At 47.5% G+C, this 19,087-nt stretch overlaps 1 protein-coding gene across 2 annotated transcripts in view; it reads left to right on the plus strand.

Annotated features, from left to right (window-relative positions):
• Positions 1–19,087, plus strand: part of ATP6V0A2 (ATPase H+ transporting V0 subunit a2) — a 61,709-nt gene that overhangs the window by 34,714 nt on the left and 7,908 nt on the right. For both annotated transcript variants that reach the window (XM_040416215.1, XM_040416216.1), the window contains exons 9-15: positions 146–358; positions 479–629; positions 1,072–1,211; positions 2,475–2,632; positions 2,781–2,868; positions 9,951–10,069; positions 12,869–13,082. In XM_040416215.1, the coding sequence (XP_040272149.1) occupies positions 146–358; positions 479–629; positions 1,072–1,211; positions 2,475–2,632; positions 2,781–2,868; positions 9,951–10,069; positions 12,869–13,082 (1,083 nt within the window). The remainder of the gene's footprint in view (positions 1–145; positions 359–478; positions 630–1,071; positions 1,212–2,474; positions 2,633–2,780; positions 2,869–9,950; positions 10,070–12,868; positions 13,083–19,087) is intronic.

A 19,087-nucleotide genomic window follows, 5' to 3' on the forward strand; every position in this document is an offset into this window, starting at 1 on the left:
TTCCTTGTGAATGGATTATGCCAATAATACCTGTTACCGTACCTCTTCTTTTCGTTGGGCTGTGTGAAAGTCTTGGTCTTAACATGTCTATATTGTCTGCTCAGCTATGATGCATGTAACTTTGCATGTTTACCTCTCCATGTAGGTGATAAACCAGACGGAAGATTATTTGAGACAAGTTCTCTTTAAGGCCTCGGAGTTGGTCTACAATTGGGTTATCCAGGTCAAGAAGATGAAGGCCATTTACCATGTGCTGAATTTTTGTAGTTTTGATGTCACTAATAAGTGCTTAATCGCTGAAGTTTGGTGTCCCGTGGCAGATCTCCAGAACCTCAAAAGAGCTCTTGAGGAAGGCTCGGTAAGATGTTTTTTTCTTGCTGTACAACAAGCTTTGAGCAGATATGTAATTCATTTGATGTGTTTTGATATTCACTTCTACACTGAAATGATGGACGCATTGAATGTTCTCATTATACAGAGAAAGAGCGGTGCTTCTATCCCCTCCTTCATAAACCGCATTCCCAGCAATGAGACCCCTCCAACATTAATACGTACAAACAAATTCACTGCTGGCTTTCAGAGTATAGTAGATGCATATGGCATTGGGACCTACAGAGAAGTAAATCCAGGTATGTTTTATATCTAAGACTCATTTTTTTTTAAAAGGGCTATTCTGTGACGTTGATATTGATGGCCTCTCCTTAGGATTAGACATTGGTATCTGATCAGTGGGGGTCAGTTAATGGAGCCCCTCACAGTCAGCTGAAGGGGCTGTGGCACCTTAATGAGCATACCATTACCTTCTCTTACCAGGCACATCATTAAAAGTTTAGTAGGGACTGTAACGGGCATTGCCTGTCAGTCCCATTTACTTCAGTGGCACTGACTTTTATAGAAGTACCTAGACCGTTGATAACTCCATTGACCAGGGCTTACTGTGGGTTATTCCCATCCAGCCCATTAAAGCCAAGATGAGAAACTGCTTTGAATTTTTATTACTTCACTTTGCACCAGTGTTTGAATGTAATAAGGAAAATAGAATGACAACCTGCATGTTTCTTCATATAACAGCTCCCTACACTATTATCACATTTCCATTCCTGTTTGCCGTGATGTTTGGAGATTTTGGACATGGTCTTCTGATGTCTCTATTTGCTCTGGTTCTGGTTCTCTATGAAAACAGTCCAAAATTACAACGTACACAAGATGAAGTAAGGAGTTTCTTTATTTTATAGATAGATATAAAACATTCTCTTTAATATCTTCATTTTTTTATAAAGAGGTTGTCCTAGCGTAAAGGAGGGGGGGGGGGATGTCCTGTTTAGAAAGGGCTTTGAATTGTAATAAAAAAATAAATAAAAAAAGGCCATACTCGCTCTAAGGGTTCATTCACACGTCCATAATGTATTGTGGATCCGCAATACACCCGGCCGGCACCCCCATAGAACTGCCTATTCTTTTCCGCAATTGTGGACAAGAATAGCACATGTTCTATTTTTTTCTGGAGCCGTGGACCGGAAGCTCCGGAAATGCGGATGCGGACAGCACACTGTGTGCTGTCCGCATCCATTCCTGCCCCATAGAGAATGAATGGGTCCGCACCACAGATGCGGACCCATTCTACGGACGTGTGAATAGACCCTCACTGATCTGCCGCCCTGTTCGGATGCTTATAGGGTCTCCTCTACTCTAGTTTGTGGTCTAATCTAAACAGCAGTGCCTGCTGCATCCAGTGATTGGCTAGGCAGGCATTTCCTGTGTGTGGAGAGCAGCTGGGACCCAGAAAGCATCCAAAAAGGATTGACAGGGTATCGATGTGGGCGACTATGGATTCCTATAACTTTTTTTATACCACTCTGAGTCTGAGCCCTTTCTTAAGACTTTTCCCCCCAGTGGACGTTTTTGTATGTTTTCATTATTAAAAATGTTTTATAATAGAAAATTAAACCACTAATTAATCCATATAAAATATTCCGAACATTGCCATAAGTCACCTCCTGTATGGTTTTTACCACTTTTAATCATTACAGCTATAGGTCAATCCAAATACGAGTTGGTGCATTATGTGGGAAGGCTATGTGGGTTGAGCTGTGACCATACAGGATGGCCAGCAAGATCTAGGCCTAACCCGCTTATTCGGAGTGTATGGGGCCTCCTGACTCTGCCCTCACTGGGGAAGATATGGATCAGTGTGTTGGATTTCAGCTGCCTTCAGTCTTGAAGAAGCTGCTTTTTCCCCCTCTTCCGGTTAGCTCCATGTGCAAACTGCTGAGAATGCATCTGTAATAGAGGATCGGGAGAGGTAGAACTGTCAGGCGAACCATCGTTCGGCCAGCAGAACGCCCATGTGTCCAGCTTTGGCCCAGCTTCATTCTAAGCAAAATAGATCTGCTTGGTGCTTACAATCGCTATACACTTGCTGTAATGTCTGTGAGTTGGTGTTACATCTTTGAGCTTTTTATTCTTTGTAATAGTTCATGAAGGCCTTTTTTGAGGGACGTTACATTATTCTGCTGATGGGGCTCTTCTCTGTCTATACCGGGCTTATCTACAATGACTGCTTTTCAAAGTCGCTGAACATATTCGGCTCCAGTTGGAACGTTTCAGCAATGTTTGCAGCAGGAGTTTGGGAGTAAGTATATCCTATACACATTGGCAAGTTTGAATGGAGGAGCCAAGGTTAGGCCATCTTGGTAGAACTGCTAAATTGGCAAGCAGACTATAGAATTGATGTATGAAATTTGTCAGCATGTCCTAATCAAATTTTATTTTCGCACCAGTAAAGAAGATTTATCCAGTGAGTATTTGACTCTGGACCCCAATGTAACAGGAGTTGTCATGGGAGTGTATCCTTTTGGAATAGATCCAGTGAGTACACTACGGTATATCTGAACTTTTTTTATTTATTTTTTCTTACCAACTAGTACCTTTTAAAGGGGTTTTCTGACTTCAGCAAATGGTATTTATCATGTAGAGAAAGTTAATACAAGGCACTTACTAATGAATTGTAATTTCTCGCCCAGTTTCCTTGGGGGACACAGGAGACCTTGGGTATAGCTCATCTCCCTAGGAGGCGTGACACTAAGTGAAGACTGTTAAGCCCCTCCTCCACAGCTATACCCTCAGCCTGGAGAGAGAGACTGCCAGTTTTTGCTTAGTGTCCAAGGAGGCAAGACACTCCCTGCTCTGCAGGGCTGGTTTCTCCTTGTTTAAATTTTAGATTTTTACTTTTTTCTTTTCTTTTTGTTCCAGATCATCAGGGACAACAGAGACGCACTAGACCTCTCTGTTTCTCCCGGGGTTGAGCTGCGCCAGTGCCGGTCACCCGCACGGCTGCCTCCCCCACAGAAGGCAAGGTGGATCAGGGCAGCCTAGCTCCCCTACATCCCGCCAGCGCAAGGGTCGCCCGCACGGCAAGTCCCCCTTCCAGCGTCCTGCCACTACGGTGCCAGTAGCTGAAGGGGCGACCCTGCTGGAACGGACCGAGGGTGAAGACGTCTATGGTGAGAGATTGGCTGCTCCAGCCCAACGTCCCCGTCCCCCCCGGTCTCCTGCGTGCCTGACCCTATACTGGGCCTATGGACCCTTCTGTCCCTGCTAGACCTAGGCTGGCCCCTGGGCTGCCGCAGGGCGACATTCTGCTCCCTCTCTCCTGGCCTCCATAGGTCATTGGCACCCTTCTCCCTACAAGAAGAATGCCTGGGGAGCTGCAGTGGTCCGCAACTAGCTGCCCCTGACGGAGGGGTTATGCAGGCATCCCACCCTCACAGGCACCCGGTCTCAGGGTCCCCCTCCCTCTTACCGGCTACTGCTTCAGGGCCAGAGCCTTGCTGCTCCTGACCCTCCTCTGCCCTCACGGGCACCGGCCCAAGGGCAAGGTGGTTGTGGCTGTTGGCCACATGGTGCGCTGTTATAAGCCAGGGCCCGCTCCATGGGTAAAATGGCTGCCGAGCGCAGGGTCCTCGCTTCTGGGCAGCGGGGTGGGCACCCGCGGCCTGCAATATGAGCGCTATGCTTCAACAGCCCCAGGCCGACCGTCGGAACATTCCGGTCGGCCGGGCACCGCAGGCTTTACGGCCGCGATCCCGGCGCTCTATCCGGGTCCCCGGCTCTTCCGGCCCGCGGGGTGGGCACCCGCGGCCGGCATGTGCATGCGCCGCTTCGTTCCCCGGCCGGTACTTGAATACTGTGCGGCCCCGGTCAGCCGGGCGCCGCTAATAATTTAGGCCCCGGCTTCACGGCCTACAATTACTAGGCCGCAAAATTCCGGCCTCTGTTGGAGGGGGCTGGAACTTCTCCAGGCGGGAATTCTTCCCGCCGGGAGGTTCCCCCGCCCCCAGGGGATCGCAGCGCCGCCCTCCAGGCCGGATCCCTGTTAACCCTTTGGGTACAGGCCGGCTTCAGATGGCCTGTATGGGTGCCCCCAGGGGATCGCAGCGCCGCGGTACAGGCCGGCTTCAGATGGGCCTGTATGGCTGCCCCCAGGAGATCGCAGCGCCGCCCTCCTGGCCGGATCCCTGTTTAACCCTTTGGGTACAGGCCGGCTTCAGATGGGCCTGTATGGAACCCCCCAGTGCTCCTGTAGGTGGCTCCCCTTTCTGTTATATATATATATATATATATATATATATATAGAAAAAAAAAAAAATAAAAAAAAAAAAAAATTTTTTTTATATATATAACTTGTGGGCTGCGCAGGACGCTGCAGCCTCATGTCAGTACATGCCCCCCTTCCCTAGGCGGCATGTCGCACTCCCCGGCTGCGGCGCTGCCAGGGTCATTTTACCCTCCTAGCCCTCTCTCACGATACGGCGCTGGTCAAGTGCATGCGGCCCTTTCTGTAGGCAGCATTCGTCACCCTCTTCAGTTATGGTACTGCCATGTGCGGGACCCCCCTTCTGGGCGGGATACTGTACTCTCCCTGGCTACGGTTTGGCCTTGTGCATGATCCCCCTTTCTTTGGCGGACTACTGCAGTTTCACCGGATACGGTGCTGGCCATGTGCACGACCTCCTTCCATAGGCGGAACGCTACACTCTCACTAGATTCGTTGCGATCTGTGCATGACCCCCTTTTTTTCTTAGGCGGAATACTGCACTCTCACCAGATACGGTGCTGGCCATGTGCACGATCCCTTTCCATTGGTGGAACGCTGCACTCTCACTGGATTCGTTGCCGATCATGTGCGTGACCCCCTTCCATAGGCGGAATGCTGCACTCTCTGATTTCGCTGACGCCCATAGGCATGACTCCCTTCCGTGGACGGCATTTGGCACTCTCACTGGATTCACTGCCAGCCATGTGCATGACCACTTTCCATAGGTGGTATGATGCACTCTCATTGGATTTTCCCTGTGGCGGCATACATACACTCCCTCGGTCGGTGATGTTCTCTCGCCGGTACGTTGTTGGCCATGTGCATGAACCCCATACATGGCGGGGTGCTTGCACTCTCACTGGATCCGCTGCCGGCCATATGCATGACCCCTCTTCCGTGGGCGGTGTACGCACTCTCACTGGATTCGCTGCCGGCCATGGGCACGCCTCCTTCAGGTGACATGCACACATTCTCACCGACTGATCGCACTCTCCCTGGATGCGATGCTGACCGTGTGCAGGCCCCCCCCCCCCCCTCTTTTCTGGGCGGCATACTACACTCTCACCGGATACGTTGCTGGCCTTGAGCATGGCCCTCTAACATGGGTGGAACGCTTGCGCTCCCATTGGATACCGTGCTGGCCTTGTGCGTGACCACCCCTCATTCCATGGGCGGAATTTTGCACGCTCACGAGATCCAAGGCTGTCCTTGTATGTGCCGTATTGGACTTGCACATGTTCCCCTTCATTGGGAGTAGTTACACTCTCACGAAGTTTCGGTGTTGGGTGAGTTGTTGCACACTCACTTAATGCTAGGATAGCCCTGTGCATGTCCCCCTTTCACTAGGTGGACCTCCTGCATTCCTGCTGGATACTGTGTGGCTATGTGCATGGCGCCCTTCGGGGCGAAGTATGGTATGCCCTACTTCTCTGACGTAGGTACGGCCTTGGGCATTCCCCCCTTTTTTTGGGGCGGGCTTTTGCACCCTTGCCGACTGCAATTTGCCAGGTACATTTCCCCCCTTTCGGGGCGGTCAGTTTTGCGTTCCATCGCATACCATACTAGTCTTGTGCATAACTCCTTTTCAGTTTGCACTTTGCACTTCCGTAGATACTGTGGCACTCTGGCTGGCCTTCGCTGAGTGATATTTTGGCAGTGAGTGGACGTTTTTGTGCGTTGTTTGGGCCGTGTATACCCTCTCGTCCCGTAGATGGGTTGGCCTTCTCACTGCTTACGGGGCTACTCGTACGTATCCCTCCTTTCCTCCTGCGACATATTTTTTTCTCTTGGGAGACGGTGTTTGCAGCAAGCCTTGCACTATTCTCTAAAGAGATCATTCTGTCCACCTGTGTAAGCCTAAGGTGTTGTCCAACAAACAATAAATGAATGCCTTATATATAAGTAGACGGCCTCTACCTGCTCGCTACTGCTCAGAGCTGGGCGGTGCTCATTCATTTCGTTGGCCCTTCCGCCGGGGAGTGTTCGTGGTTCCTAGACACGTACCCATTCGTCTTCCCGCAGCATTGTTTCCCTGCGCTAGTGGTCACATGGTCGAGAGTGCTGTCTGCAGCGCCCTTCGCATTCTATGTTGGCTCTGGCGGGACTACGGTCCCCTCGCCTACTACTATTTCCTTCTACCAGGTTCGGGCCGCTCTTCTTGGGAAAGGTCACCCAACTTCTCTTGGGTGCTCGCTTACCCAGGTCCGGAGGACATCCACCTTGAGTTCTTCAGGATATTCGCCTTCTGCGAAGCGGTGAACCGGGCGTCTCAGTGTAGCGGGGTTCTGCTTTTGAGCTGTCCTATGGCTTCTCTATGCCCACTCCTCCTTTCTTTTGGAGGGTGTTATCCCGGCCTCTGTCTCGACTGCCTTTTCTCGCCGGTTCGGTTTGGCTCCCACTCAGTACGGATCTCTCCGATGTGGCTTCTGTTCCGGCCACGCTTCAGAGGATGTTCCTTCTCTGCCCTCCCCTCTGGGAAGAGCATGGTTGTTCAGGTGGATGGTTCTGGTGTCTTGTCCACACTGACTGTACTAGCTGTGTACCTATCTAACGGGTCTACCGCATTCTGTCCTCCCGCTGGGTGCAGATTGCGTTTTTTCCATTCTAGGCAATGTTTCTGCTATGGATTTACCTTCTCGGTAACTTGGGAGGACTACCATTTAGTCCGTCTTCCTGTGGTGGCTACATCGGCTTGGGCTTTAGCCTGTCTTGTCCTGGCATCGGGCGGTTGCTGGGCGGACCCTTCGGTTCCTGTCCGTCTGCTCCCCCACTCCGGGTGGATACGGGACAACATTGTTCGGGGCCGACGGGACCCGTTCTACCGACCGTTCTGCCCGTGTTACTGATCATTGGGTTTTCGCCCGCTTGCCCAGGCGACTCTAGTGAGCTCGCTAGTGTTCGCTTCTAGCCGAGTTTTCGTCCAGGATCTGTGGTAGGACTTAGGACTTTACCTGGGGTTCTGTGGGAAGCTGGGCGTTCCCCCACTCTGCCTTTCTCTCTCCATGGTTCTGTCTTTCTCCAGCCCGGCCTGGACCTGGGGCTGGGACTCCGTTGCTTGAGGTATCAAGTGTCGTTCCTGTCCTTCCTCTTTCAGCGTTCCCCGACCCTCTGGGCCTGTCAGGAACTTCTTCCATGGAGCGGCTCTTGGGTTCCTTTGTACTGCCCTCCGTTACCGTCCTGGGAACCACATACTGGGCTCTTGGCGCTCCAATTTTTCCTTGGAGCCGTTACAGAAGTCCTCTCTACTCCTTCTGTCCTGTACGGTTGGGTTTCTGTAGCCATCGTGTCTCTGACTGGTGCCTGAGTGGCGGCCCTTCTTGTTCCGAGCCTTCTGTCTTCCCCCAGGACAGGGCTGTTCTCCATTCCGTCTCTTCCTTCCTTCGGAAGGTGGTGTTTGTCCTTCATTTCATTGAGGCAGTCGTCCTCCCCTTCCCACCCCCGGGAACGGACACTTCACCGATTTGGACGTTGTTTGGGCCTTGCAGTTTTTTACTTGGAGATCTCCGACTCTTGTCGACGTTCGGTCTCTTGTGTTCCCAGGAGGTCCGCGCAGGGGTTGAGGGCCTCCAGGGTGGCTTTCCTCCGCTTTCTCAGTGTGGCTCTTGCTGTGGTTGTCGCACCAAGGGCAGGGTTCTGCTTTTGGTGTCACCATTCATTTTGCCAGAGCTGTCGGTTTTTCCTGGGCCGGAGGCATTAGGCTTCGGCCATGCATTTGTAAGGTGGTCACTGGTCTTCCTTGCACACCTTACCGAGTTCTACAGGGTGCATACTCGGCCTTCGGCGTATGCTGCCTTGGGCCGCCTGGTCTGCAGGCGGCGGTTTTTTGTTGCCTTCGGGTGCTTCGCCTTGGTGCTGTGGTCCCTCCCCCTTTGGACTGCTTTTGAACGTCCCAAGGTCTCCTGTGTCCCCCAAGGAAACTGGGCGAGAAAACGAGATTTTTGTATAACTTACCAGTAAAATCTCTTTCTCGCTCTTTCCTTGGGGGACACAGCACCCACCCATTCTTTGTTCTTCTCTGACTGTTTCCGAGTTTGTTTTACCCTTTGGGTAGTTGGCTTGTTGGTTCCACTTTTTGGACTTTGCCTTTTCTCACTACTTGGACACGCAACTGGCAGTCTCTCTCTCCAGGCTGAGGGTATAGCTGTGGAGGAGGGGCTTAACAGTCTTCACTTAGTGTCACGCCTCCTAGGGAGATGAGCTATTCCCAAGGTCTCCTGTGTCCCCCAAGGAAAGAGCGAGAAAGAGATTTTACTGGTAAGTTATACAAAAATCTCGTTTTTCCATATTGCCTGCTTTGCTGGCTGGATTCATTTTTCCATCACATTATACACTGCTCGTTTCCATGGTTACAGACCACCCTGTAATCCATTAGTGGTGGTCATGCTTGCACAATATAGAAAAAAGCACCAGCCTATGTGCGCTCCAACGGTCCCAGCCACCAAAGAGGCTGGTGCTTTTTCCTATAGTGTGCAAGCATGTCCACCACTGATGGATTGCAGGATGGTCGTAACCATGGAAACAAGCAGTGTGTAATGTGTTGAAAAAATGAATCCAGACCGCGAAGGAAGCAATATGGATAATAACAATACATTAGTAAGTGCCTTGTATTAAAGGGGTTATCCCATCTTAGACAATAGGGGCATATCGCTAGAAGAACGGAGTGGAGAAAGTTGAGGAGGGCGCACTGCGCATGCGCAGCCGCCCTCCATTCATTTCTATGGAGCCGCCGAAAATAGCCAAGCACTGGCTCGGCTATTTCCGTCGGCCCCATAGAAATGCATGGGAGCGGTGGCCGCGCATGAGCGGTGCGCTCCCATTCACTTCAATGGGAGAGGCGGGGAGCTGTGCCTGGTGGTGGACGGACCCCGAGAAACTCTGGGTCCTCCAGCCACAACTTTTCCCGGCTCCGTTCTTCTTGTAGGTGCGGGTCCCTGAGGTGGGACCCGCACCTATCAGACAATGGGGGCATATCCTAGCGATATGCCCCCATTGTCTAAGATGGGATAACCCCTTTAAAGTTCTCTACATTATAAATGCTATTTGCTGAAATGAGACAATTCCTTTAAGGTACGTCCACACTGTCAGATTTCCTGATGCAGTTTTGGAAGCCATGATCAGGAGTGGATCATAAAAGGGGAGAAAGTATAAAGGACAGATACGACTTCTCCTCTTTTTGTGAATTCACTCCTGGTTTTAGCTTCAAAACTGTATCAGGAAACCTGACCGCGTGGCTGTACCCTTATGGACTGTGTATCCCATTTTCTAAATATATATCATATTGTTAATTATTAGCGGCACCTTCCTGCTGTGCTAACTTTCTGTTTTTATTCCTTTTTTTAATTTTTTTTTTAAGATCTGGAATTTGGCATCAAATCGCCTCACTTTCCTCAACTCTTTCAAAATGAAGATGTCCATTATTCTAGGAGTGGTACACATGACGTTTGGGGTAGTACTGAGTGCTTTTAACTATCTGTAAGTGAATATAATTGATCTAGATATTCTTTACTATAACCACTTATCACCTTACAAGGATTTCACTATCTTACCCTTGTGACAGTGTTTTTACCAGAAGATTTCCTGTGTGTCCTCGACAGAATGCATCAGTTTAGTCTCCATTCCGCTTTGGAGACTGACGCCAAAACGCTGCTTGCAGTGTTTCGGTGTCCGTCTGATGAAACTGAGCAAAACGGATCCGTCCTGGCACACAATGTAAGTCAATGGGGACGGATCCGTTTTCACTGACTTTCAATGGTGGTCAAGACGGATCCGTCCTTGCTATGTTAAAGATAATACAAACGGATCTGTTCTGAACAGATGCAGACGGTTGCATTATCTGAAAGGATCCGTCCATGACTGTTCCGCACAAAATGCGAGTGTGAAAGTAGCCTAAGGAAGTTTGCCTTTACAGGTCCTGCCAAGTGGTGGGGATTTGCCCATTCTGGCATAACTTCTTTAAAGGGTTTCTATCACTTCGTTTCACACAATTAGCTGTCAGACACTAGCGATCCGCTAGTGTCTGCTCTGCCAAACCATCCTAATATAATTGATTTTGGGGCAGCCGTTTTGCTAAAAAAAGAACTTTTATTAATATGCTAATGAGCCTCTAGGTGCTATGGGGGCGTCATTAGCACCTAGAGGCTCGGTCTACCTTCACAAACTGCCGCCGCCCAGCGCGTCCCTCCAGCCCGCCCATCTCCTCCAGAATGCGATCCTACCTGTGAGCGTATGTATTCGGCGCATGCGCAGTGAATGTATGACCGCTTCCCTGCACAGACATCTCCACTGCGCCTGTTACTCGGAGCACTATGACGTCATCGGCGCAGGCGCAGTGGAGATGTCTGTGCAGGGAAGCGGTCAGACATTCACTGCGCATGCGCCGAATACATACGCTCACAGGGAGGATCGCATTCCGGAGGAGATGGGCGGGCTGGAGGGACGCGCTGGGCGGCGGCAGTTTGTGAAGGTAGACGGAGCCTCTAGGTGCTAATGACGCCCCCATAGCACCTAGAGGCTCATTAGCATATTAATAAAAGTTATTTTTTTTAGCAAAACGGCTGCCCCAAAATCAATTATATTAGGATGGTTTGGCAGAGCAGACACTAGCGGATCGCTAGTGTCTGACAGCTAATTATGTGAAACGAAGTGATAGAAACCCTTTAAGCCTCTGCACCCTCCCTTTAATATTAAATGTTTTATCGGTTACATATGTGACACTACATCTCCTTAACCATATAAGAGGGGTAGCACAGTAGCTGCTTTTTTATACTTATCGCCCACTTACAGGTGTAGTGTGAAATAAAAAATGCCATGCTGACCCTCACTGATCCCCTGCCGCACCTGTTCAGACCCTTAGGCCGAATGCACACGGCTGTGTTCCGCGGCCGAGAGCGGTCCGTGGTATGCCGGGCTGGATTCCTGTTCAGAGCAGGAGCGCACGGCGTCATTGGTTGCTATGACGCCGTGCGCTTCATGCCGCGGCTGCACTACAGTAATACACTATACGAGTGTATTACCGTAGTGCAGCAGCGGCATGAAGCGCACGGCGTCATAGCAACCAATGACGCCGTGCGCTCCTGCTCTGAACAGGAATCCAGCCCGGCATACCGCGGAACACGGCCGTGTGCATTTGGCCTGTGTCTTTACTCTACAGTTCCTGCTCTGCTCTCAACACCAAGGAATTGCCTGCAGATGTATTCTTGGCAAATCACTGGTGGCAGTGGTGCCCTACGCAGCCAGTGATTAGCTAGGCAGGCATTTCCTGCGTGTCTAGAGCAGACCAGAAAATAGAAAAGCAGCAGGGACCTGGTATGCAGCCGCGTAACTACCATAGCTGCAGACCATGGGACTGCTATGGGGCCCAGTCTTAGTTGGGATCATCTCCTCTTCTACTGGAGGTGAAAACTTGGTCAGGACTCTACCCTCTAAAGACACAACTGAGGGTAAAACACGCAAAGGAGGCAATGGAAAAAATGGTCCAAGGGTCATTGAAAGGGGTTTAGGCAGAAACCCTTCTGTCCTGTGTTTGATCCTTGCTATGGGGCCCCCATACCACTGCCGGTATGCATACGAATGTGAGCGTCAGGGGATCAGTGTGGGTGAGTATGCATTCTGTTATATTTTTATACCACTCTGAGTCCTTTTTAAAGACTACTTCTCCAGTGGCCATTTTTGTATGTTTTTATTTTGTTTGCTTGGAATAGGTTACATTGACAGGGCAAGATCTCGAATTGTTGAGAGTAGATAGTTGCTCCTTAGCATTTCTGCTTGCCCAGCACAGTACAAACCTCCTGCCCCTTATAGACTCTTTATCTGCATGTATAGTGCCCACCCCTTTAAGGGCAACTGGAAAGGGAGTCTGTCCTCGTGCTTCCTCAGCCAACTCCTTCCTCTCCTTTTAGGATTGACACGGCCAGGTTCTTGCATAGTCTTCTCGTCTTTCTCTGTTAAAAAGGAGAGAGAGGGGCTGCCATAGGAAACATGAGGAGCAAGTGCACACAGAGTGGCTTAGGCACGCCTTTGGTGCACTTAATTACTAATTTGCATATGGATTTAAAGTACTTTTTCTCCAGCATGAAGCAACACATTGCTGCGTGAAAGGTATCATTACATTCAGCTGGGCTAGCTCTACAAGGCTTTGTAGCTGATTCTAAAATGCATCTGATGATTTCGAAAAATGCCTTTTATCTTTTTTGTATTATATAGTGGTTTATCAGCATAGTTCTCCGTGTACATGCCTATGTGTTGAAATAATTAAATTTTCTGCATTTTCAGGCACTTCAAAAAGAATTACAGTTTGGTTCTAGTGTTCATCCCCGAGCTCATCTTTATGATCTGTATCTTCGGTTATCTTGTCTTCATGGTTGTATTTAAGTGGCTGGCGTGGTCTGCAGAAAAATCCAATACGGCACCGAGCATCCTTCTTCACTTCATAAATATGTTCATGTTTACTGGGAATGACAACAACTACTTTCTTTATACTGGGCAGGTCAGTCATTAGCTTTTAATCGTGGCTGTTCTAGTATAATATCAAATTTAACATTTTTGGATGGCACATGATTTTTGTATGTGCTTAAAGGCTATGTGGACTTTAAAGGCTAAAGCTTTTGTGGACATTGTTTTAAAAATATTACATTTATTATGAGGTAAAAATAATTTTCCTAATGTTATCAAAAACTTTGCACAGGTTGTCTTGTGTATCTGCGTTCACACCCCCCCGGGGCTGGTCTGTCCCCTGCAAAGAGGAGCTGTCTGACGGCTCACTCAGTAGCTCTTATGCCTGGGTGCACATATATCCGTTGTGTTCAGCCAGTATATTTTTTTATTTCTTGCAGAGTTGGACACAAATGATGTTTGCATCTATTGACTGAAGCGCTGGACAGAAAAACTTGCATTGTAGTGTTTTTGTGTCCAGCGCTGTTTTACACCTGGAATCACAACTGATGCACCAGATGGATATAAACCATAGGAAAACTGAGGCAGATCGCTACAGACACTCAAAGGATCCCTTAGGCTAAGTGCACATCTGCGGTATTCTGTCCTGGACATCGGAATAGAATCCTGCAATCACCGTATCTGGCACATCAGTGATCCCATACATTACAATGGGGTCTGTTAGGTTTTTTGTTTTGTTTTTTGCTTCCACCGCAGATGTGAACCTAGCCTAAGTAGTTAAAAACACTCATTTAAAGAGAACCTGTCGCCATGAAATGCAGTGCAATCTACAGGCAGCATGTTAGAGAGCAGAAGGAGCTGAGCAGATTGATTATATATTTTATGGGGAAAGATTCAGAATTAGAACTTGTAATTTATACATTTAAATTTCTGCCTTTCTGAACTTAGGGGGTTTGTCCCATGAAAAATATTCTACATTCTACATTTCTCAAACAAGAACCTGGATCTTGCACTTTTTGCATGTAATTAAACATTTTGTATAGCAACTTAGTTATTCACTAAAACCTATTTGTACAGCACTATCTGCTATTTATTTTCCTTATCCCTCTGTCCACTTCGCCGAGGTGGACGCACATGCTCAGTTCCACCCTTCAACTGCCACCAGTCATAGAAGCTTACAGGACACATCAAGCAAGGACACTCCCCTGAGCTGCAGCTTGATATAAATCTAGCAGAGCAATGAATGGGGAGATCTCTGGATCCATGTGAGGTACAGGGCTGGTTCTAGCTTTCTTAGGAAGACATTGTCATGTATTATATGATGTCTCATTTTTATTTTTTAGATTCATCACGGGATAACCCCTTTATGACCGCCCTCTGCACAGCTCAGCTATCAGTGACTGAAGGCTACTTACACACAGAATGTTATAAATCACTGATGATTAGTGTTGAGCGAACTTTGTGTTTCAAGTTCAGTGTACAAGGTTCAGGTTATCTAAGAATTCCATTATGAATTCCGCTACCACGGATCATAAGTTATGGTCCCTGGTAGCGGAATCCATAACGGACTTCTTAGATAACCCGAACCTTGTACACCGAACTAGAAAACACGAGTTTGCTCATCCCTACTGATGAGTCAATATTTAAATCTGTGCTTTTTCTGCACCTAATTGTACGTGGCAGAGATGTTATCAGTGATTGATCGCTATCAGTCACTGATAGTACCTGCCTTGTGTACTGAGAGCTGTACATTGGGGGTGGTCCTAAATTCGGAAAAAGAGCAGACATATAAATGTATAAGTAAAATGTAAGAGTGAAACAGGTGAGCTTTGACAACTGTTCACATGGTGCGGTGCTGTGCGGGTGGGGCCCAGTGCCAGGGTGGCTTTGCCAGACAGCGGGGGCGCTATTTGGCTGCTGGGTCCTGCTGCCTATTTGGTGTAAATTTAGAGTAGGTTCCCACTCAAGGAGGCAACCTTGTCTTGGTGAGTGGGCCAATGCTTTTTGATCAAATTGTATACAAATGCCTCATGTGCAGTATGCAACATAGGGGTAGGTATACTATAAATTGCGCTGAGAAGCGATATCGATTATGCTGAGAAGCAGTTATTAGATAAAAGCATAGTATTGAGGATGTGCGATCCAGTTTCATTCTTACATTTTACATATATATGTATAAGTTTTATGGAATCTTTTCCCATAAAACTATATACCAATCTGCTCAGCTCCTCCTGCTCTATAACATGGTGCCTCTATAAACTGAAACCTTATTAAAGTGATAATTAGCTTACATCGGTGTTTAAAACCACTTAGGAGAACAGAGATAAGAGCCAGTGAGTGAGCGTCATTTTCTCTGATGGACCTTTGAACAGTGCGAAACTACAGCACAATTAGGATACACAAGAGCTATCCAATTCTTTAATAATGGACTATCCTGCCTATACAGGGAGTGCAGAATTATTAGGCAAGTTGTATTTTTGAGGATAAATTTTATTATTGAACAACAACCATGTTCTCAATGAACCCAAAAAACTCATTAATATCAAAGCTGAATATTTTTGGAAGTAGTTTTTAGTTTGTTTTTAGTTTTAGCTATTTTAGGGGGATATCTGTGTGTGCAGGTGACTATTACTGTGCATAATTATTAGGCAACTTAACAAAAAACAAATATATACCCATTTCAATTATTTATTTTTACCAGTGAAACCAATATAACATCTCAACATTCACAAATATACATTTCTGACATTCAAAAACAAAACAAAAACAAAACAAAAACAAATCAGTGACCAATATAGCCACCTTTCTTTGCAAGGACACTCAAAAGCCTGCCATCCATGGATTCTGTCAGTGTTTTGATCTGTTCACCATCAACATTGCGTGCAGCAGCAACCACAGCCTCCCAGACACTGTTCAGAGAGGTGTACTGTTTTCCCTCCTTGTAAATCTCACATTTGATGATGGACCACAGGTTCTCAATGGGGTTCAGATCAGGTGAACAAGGAGGCCATGTCATTATATTTTCTTCTTTTATACCCTTTCTTGCCAGCCACGCTGTGGAGTACTTGGACGCGTGTGATGGAGCATTGTCCTGCATGAAAATCATGTTTTTCTTGAAGGATGCAGACTTCTTCCTGTACCACTGCTTGAAGAAGGTGTCTTCCAGAAACTGGCAGTAGGACTGGGAGTTGAGCTTGACTCCATCCTCAACCCGAAAAGGCCCCACAAGCTCATCTTTGATGATACCAGCCCAAACCAGTACTCCACCTCCACCTTGCTGGCGTCTGAGTCGGACTGGAGCTCTCTACCCTTTACCAATCCAGCCACGGGCCCATCCATCTGGCCCATCAAGACTCACTCTCATTTCATCAGTCCATAAAACCTTAGAAAAATCAGTCTTGACGTTTCAGCTTGTGTGTCTTGTTCAGTGGTGGTCGTCTTTCAGCCTTTCTTACCTTGGCCATGTCTCTGAGTATTGCACACCTTGTGCTTTTGGGCACTCCAGTGATGTTGCAGCTCTGAAATATGGCCAAACTGGTGGCAAGTGGCATCTTGGCAGCTGCACGCTTGACTTTTCTCAGTTCATGGGCAGTTATTTTGCGCCTTGGTTTTTCCACACGCTTCTTGCGACCCTGTTGACTATTTTGAATGAAACGCTTGACTGTTCGATGATCACGCTTCAGAAGCTTTGCAATTTTAAGAGTGCTGCATCCCTCTGCAAGATATCTCACTATTTTTGACTTTTCTGAGCCTGTCAAGTCCTTCTTTTGACCCATTTTGCCAAAGGAAAGGAAGTTGCCTAATAATTATGCACACCTAATATAGGGTGTTGATGTCATTAGACCACACCCCTTCTCATTACAGAGATGCACATCACCTAATATGCTTAATTGGTAGTAGGCTTTCGAGCCTATACAGCTTGGAGTAAGACAACATGCATAAAGAGGATGATGTGGTCAAAATACTCATTTGCCTAATAATTCTGCACGCAGTGTATAGGCAAGAAGAAAATCCAGGAGTGCTTCTTTAAAGGGACACTGTCACCTGGATTTCATTTACTGAGCTATTAACATCACCATATCAGTCTCCATGTTTTATATTACAATATACTAGTATTACTGCACTGTGTCTTGTAATTTGTCTATAAAATCGCTTTTATTAATATGCAAATTGCCTCAATAAGAAGCCCAAAGGGCTGTCCGTCCGGCCGTTGGAGCCCAGCCGTGCCCATTACTTCGAAGCCCAGCACCGCCCCACTGCTAATTTATTCACTCCTCTTCGCCGACGTAATGTTTGTGCAGCACCCGTATTCCTGCGCATGAGCCCTGGATACACATGTCAGCGCCCGCGCGGTGTCCTGGTATCGGCCTCGCGGAACACATTGCGCATGCGCCAGCTTCGCTCGACCCGGAAAGGAAGAGCGGAGTGGCGCGACTTGAGTTCTGTGAGGCCGATGACAGGACACCGCGCTGACATAAGTATCCAGGGCGCATGCGCGGGATTACGGGCGCTGCACAAACATTACCTTGGCGAAGAGGAGTGAATAAATTAGCAGTGGGGCAGTGCTGGGCTCCTAAGTAATGGGCTCGGCTGGGCTCGAACAGCCGGAGGGACAGCCCCTTGGGCTCCTTATTTAGGTAATTTGCATATTAATAAAAGCGATTTTATAGACAAATTACAAGACACAGGGCAGTAATACTAGTATATTGTAATATAAATCGTGGAGGCTGATGTGGTCATGTTAACAGCTCAGTAAGTGAAATCCAGGTGACAGAATCCCTTTAAGTTCTATACCGCAGGTCAACTTCCTCTGTGGATTTATTTCCCGCAGTGTGTGGATGATATTTTGTAACATCTCCTCTACTGGTACTGATTTCACACTGTAAAATCCTCAGCACGGCCATCACGTGTCAACAAGAGTATAAGAGTATTCCCGTGTCACAAATCCTGCAGTCGTGGCGTCACTTCAGTGTTTGCACACAGCATCATTTCATAATTGATTTCTGTTACTTTGTGACCCAGGGTTTAGGCTCTGTTCACATCAGCATCAGAGTCTGCATTGCAGATTCTATGATCTATGACGGGAAAGATTTCGCTGCATGCATGAGGGAAGTGCTGGTGGAAAGTGACGGAGCTGATTATTGGGCCCACTGGTGTCCATCGTACAGATGTTACCCGAGCCTTGGGCTGGATTCACACTTGGCCTTATTTTACACCACAGACAGATCTGGCGCAAAATCCTGCAGGTCTTACAATGAAATTTTGTTGAGGGACAGATGCCGACTTCATCCTTTGTATCACACAGGGTAACATCCACAGCAGTTCTGCAACAAAATATGCATTTTTTGCGAATCACATGTGGGACCGCAAAAGATGCAAACAGCACAATTTGTGCTGTCCGCTTCCATATGTCCATTCCACAGTCCTAAAAAAAAAAAAATAGAACACGTCCTATTCTTGTCCTTTTGACAGACAAGAATAGACATTTGTTACTTATTGCAGTGCCTGCGGAAGGGGAAAATGCAGGGTGCAAACAGCTGGTATCTGTGTTTTGCGGAACCGTGATTTGCGAACTGTAAAACGGATATGGTCATGTGAACACCCCCTAAGACTTGCTGTTTTTATTCCATTTGTGAATCTATCCCTGCACAAATTGCTCACTCCAGGCATCGCACAACAACCATCACAATATAGACTTGACTTTATAATCTACTCTCTTCATTTTCAGATTGTTTTGTTAACCCCACCACTACCGTATCCGAAAAATATTGTAAATCTTGTGTTTTTAATTTATGTTTTTACTGTTCTAGGATAGGCTTCTTTAAACAATGTTCTGCGTTGTTGTTTTTTTGCCTTTCAAGTGGTGGTTTTTGACGTTCTATAGAAGAAAGACAAAGAAAAATGCCGTACCTAGAGCAGGCTTCTATTTTATTAAAAAAATATATAATCTACGTAAAATGCCACAGAAGACAGAGCAAAATGCTGTTTTTATCATGAACTTTGTGTTTTCTTAGGGGCATAGTCAGACAGATAAAAACTCATGTGCTTTTGCTGGGGCTTTTGATGCGGTTGTGGGTTTTATAGGTGAAACTTGCTAAA

The sequence above is a fragment of the Bufo bufo genome, chromosome 2, assembly GCF_905171765.1.
Source record: "Bufo bufo chromosome 2, aBufBuf1.1, whole genome shotgun sequence".
Lineage (NCBI taxonomy): Eukaryota > Metazoa > Chordata > Amphibia > Anura > Bufonidae > Bufo > Bufo bufo.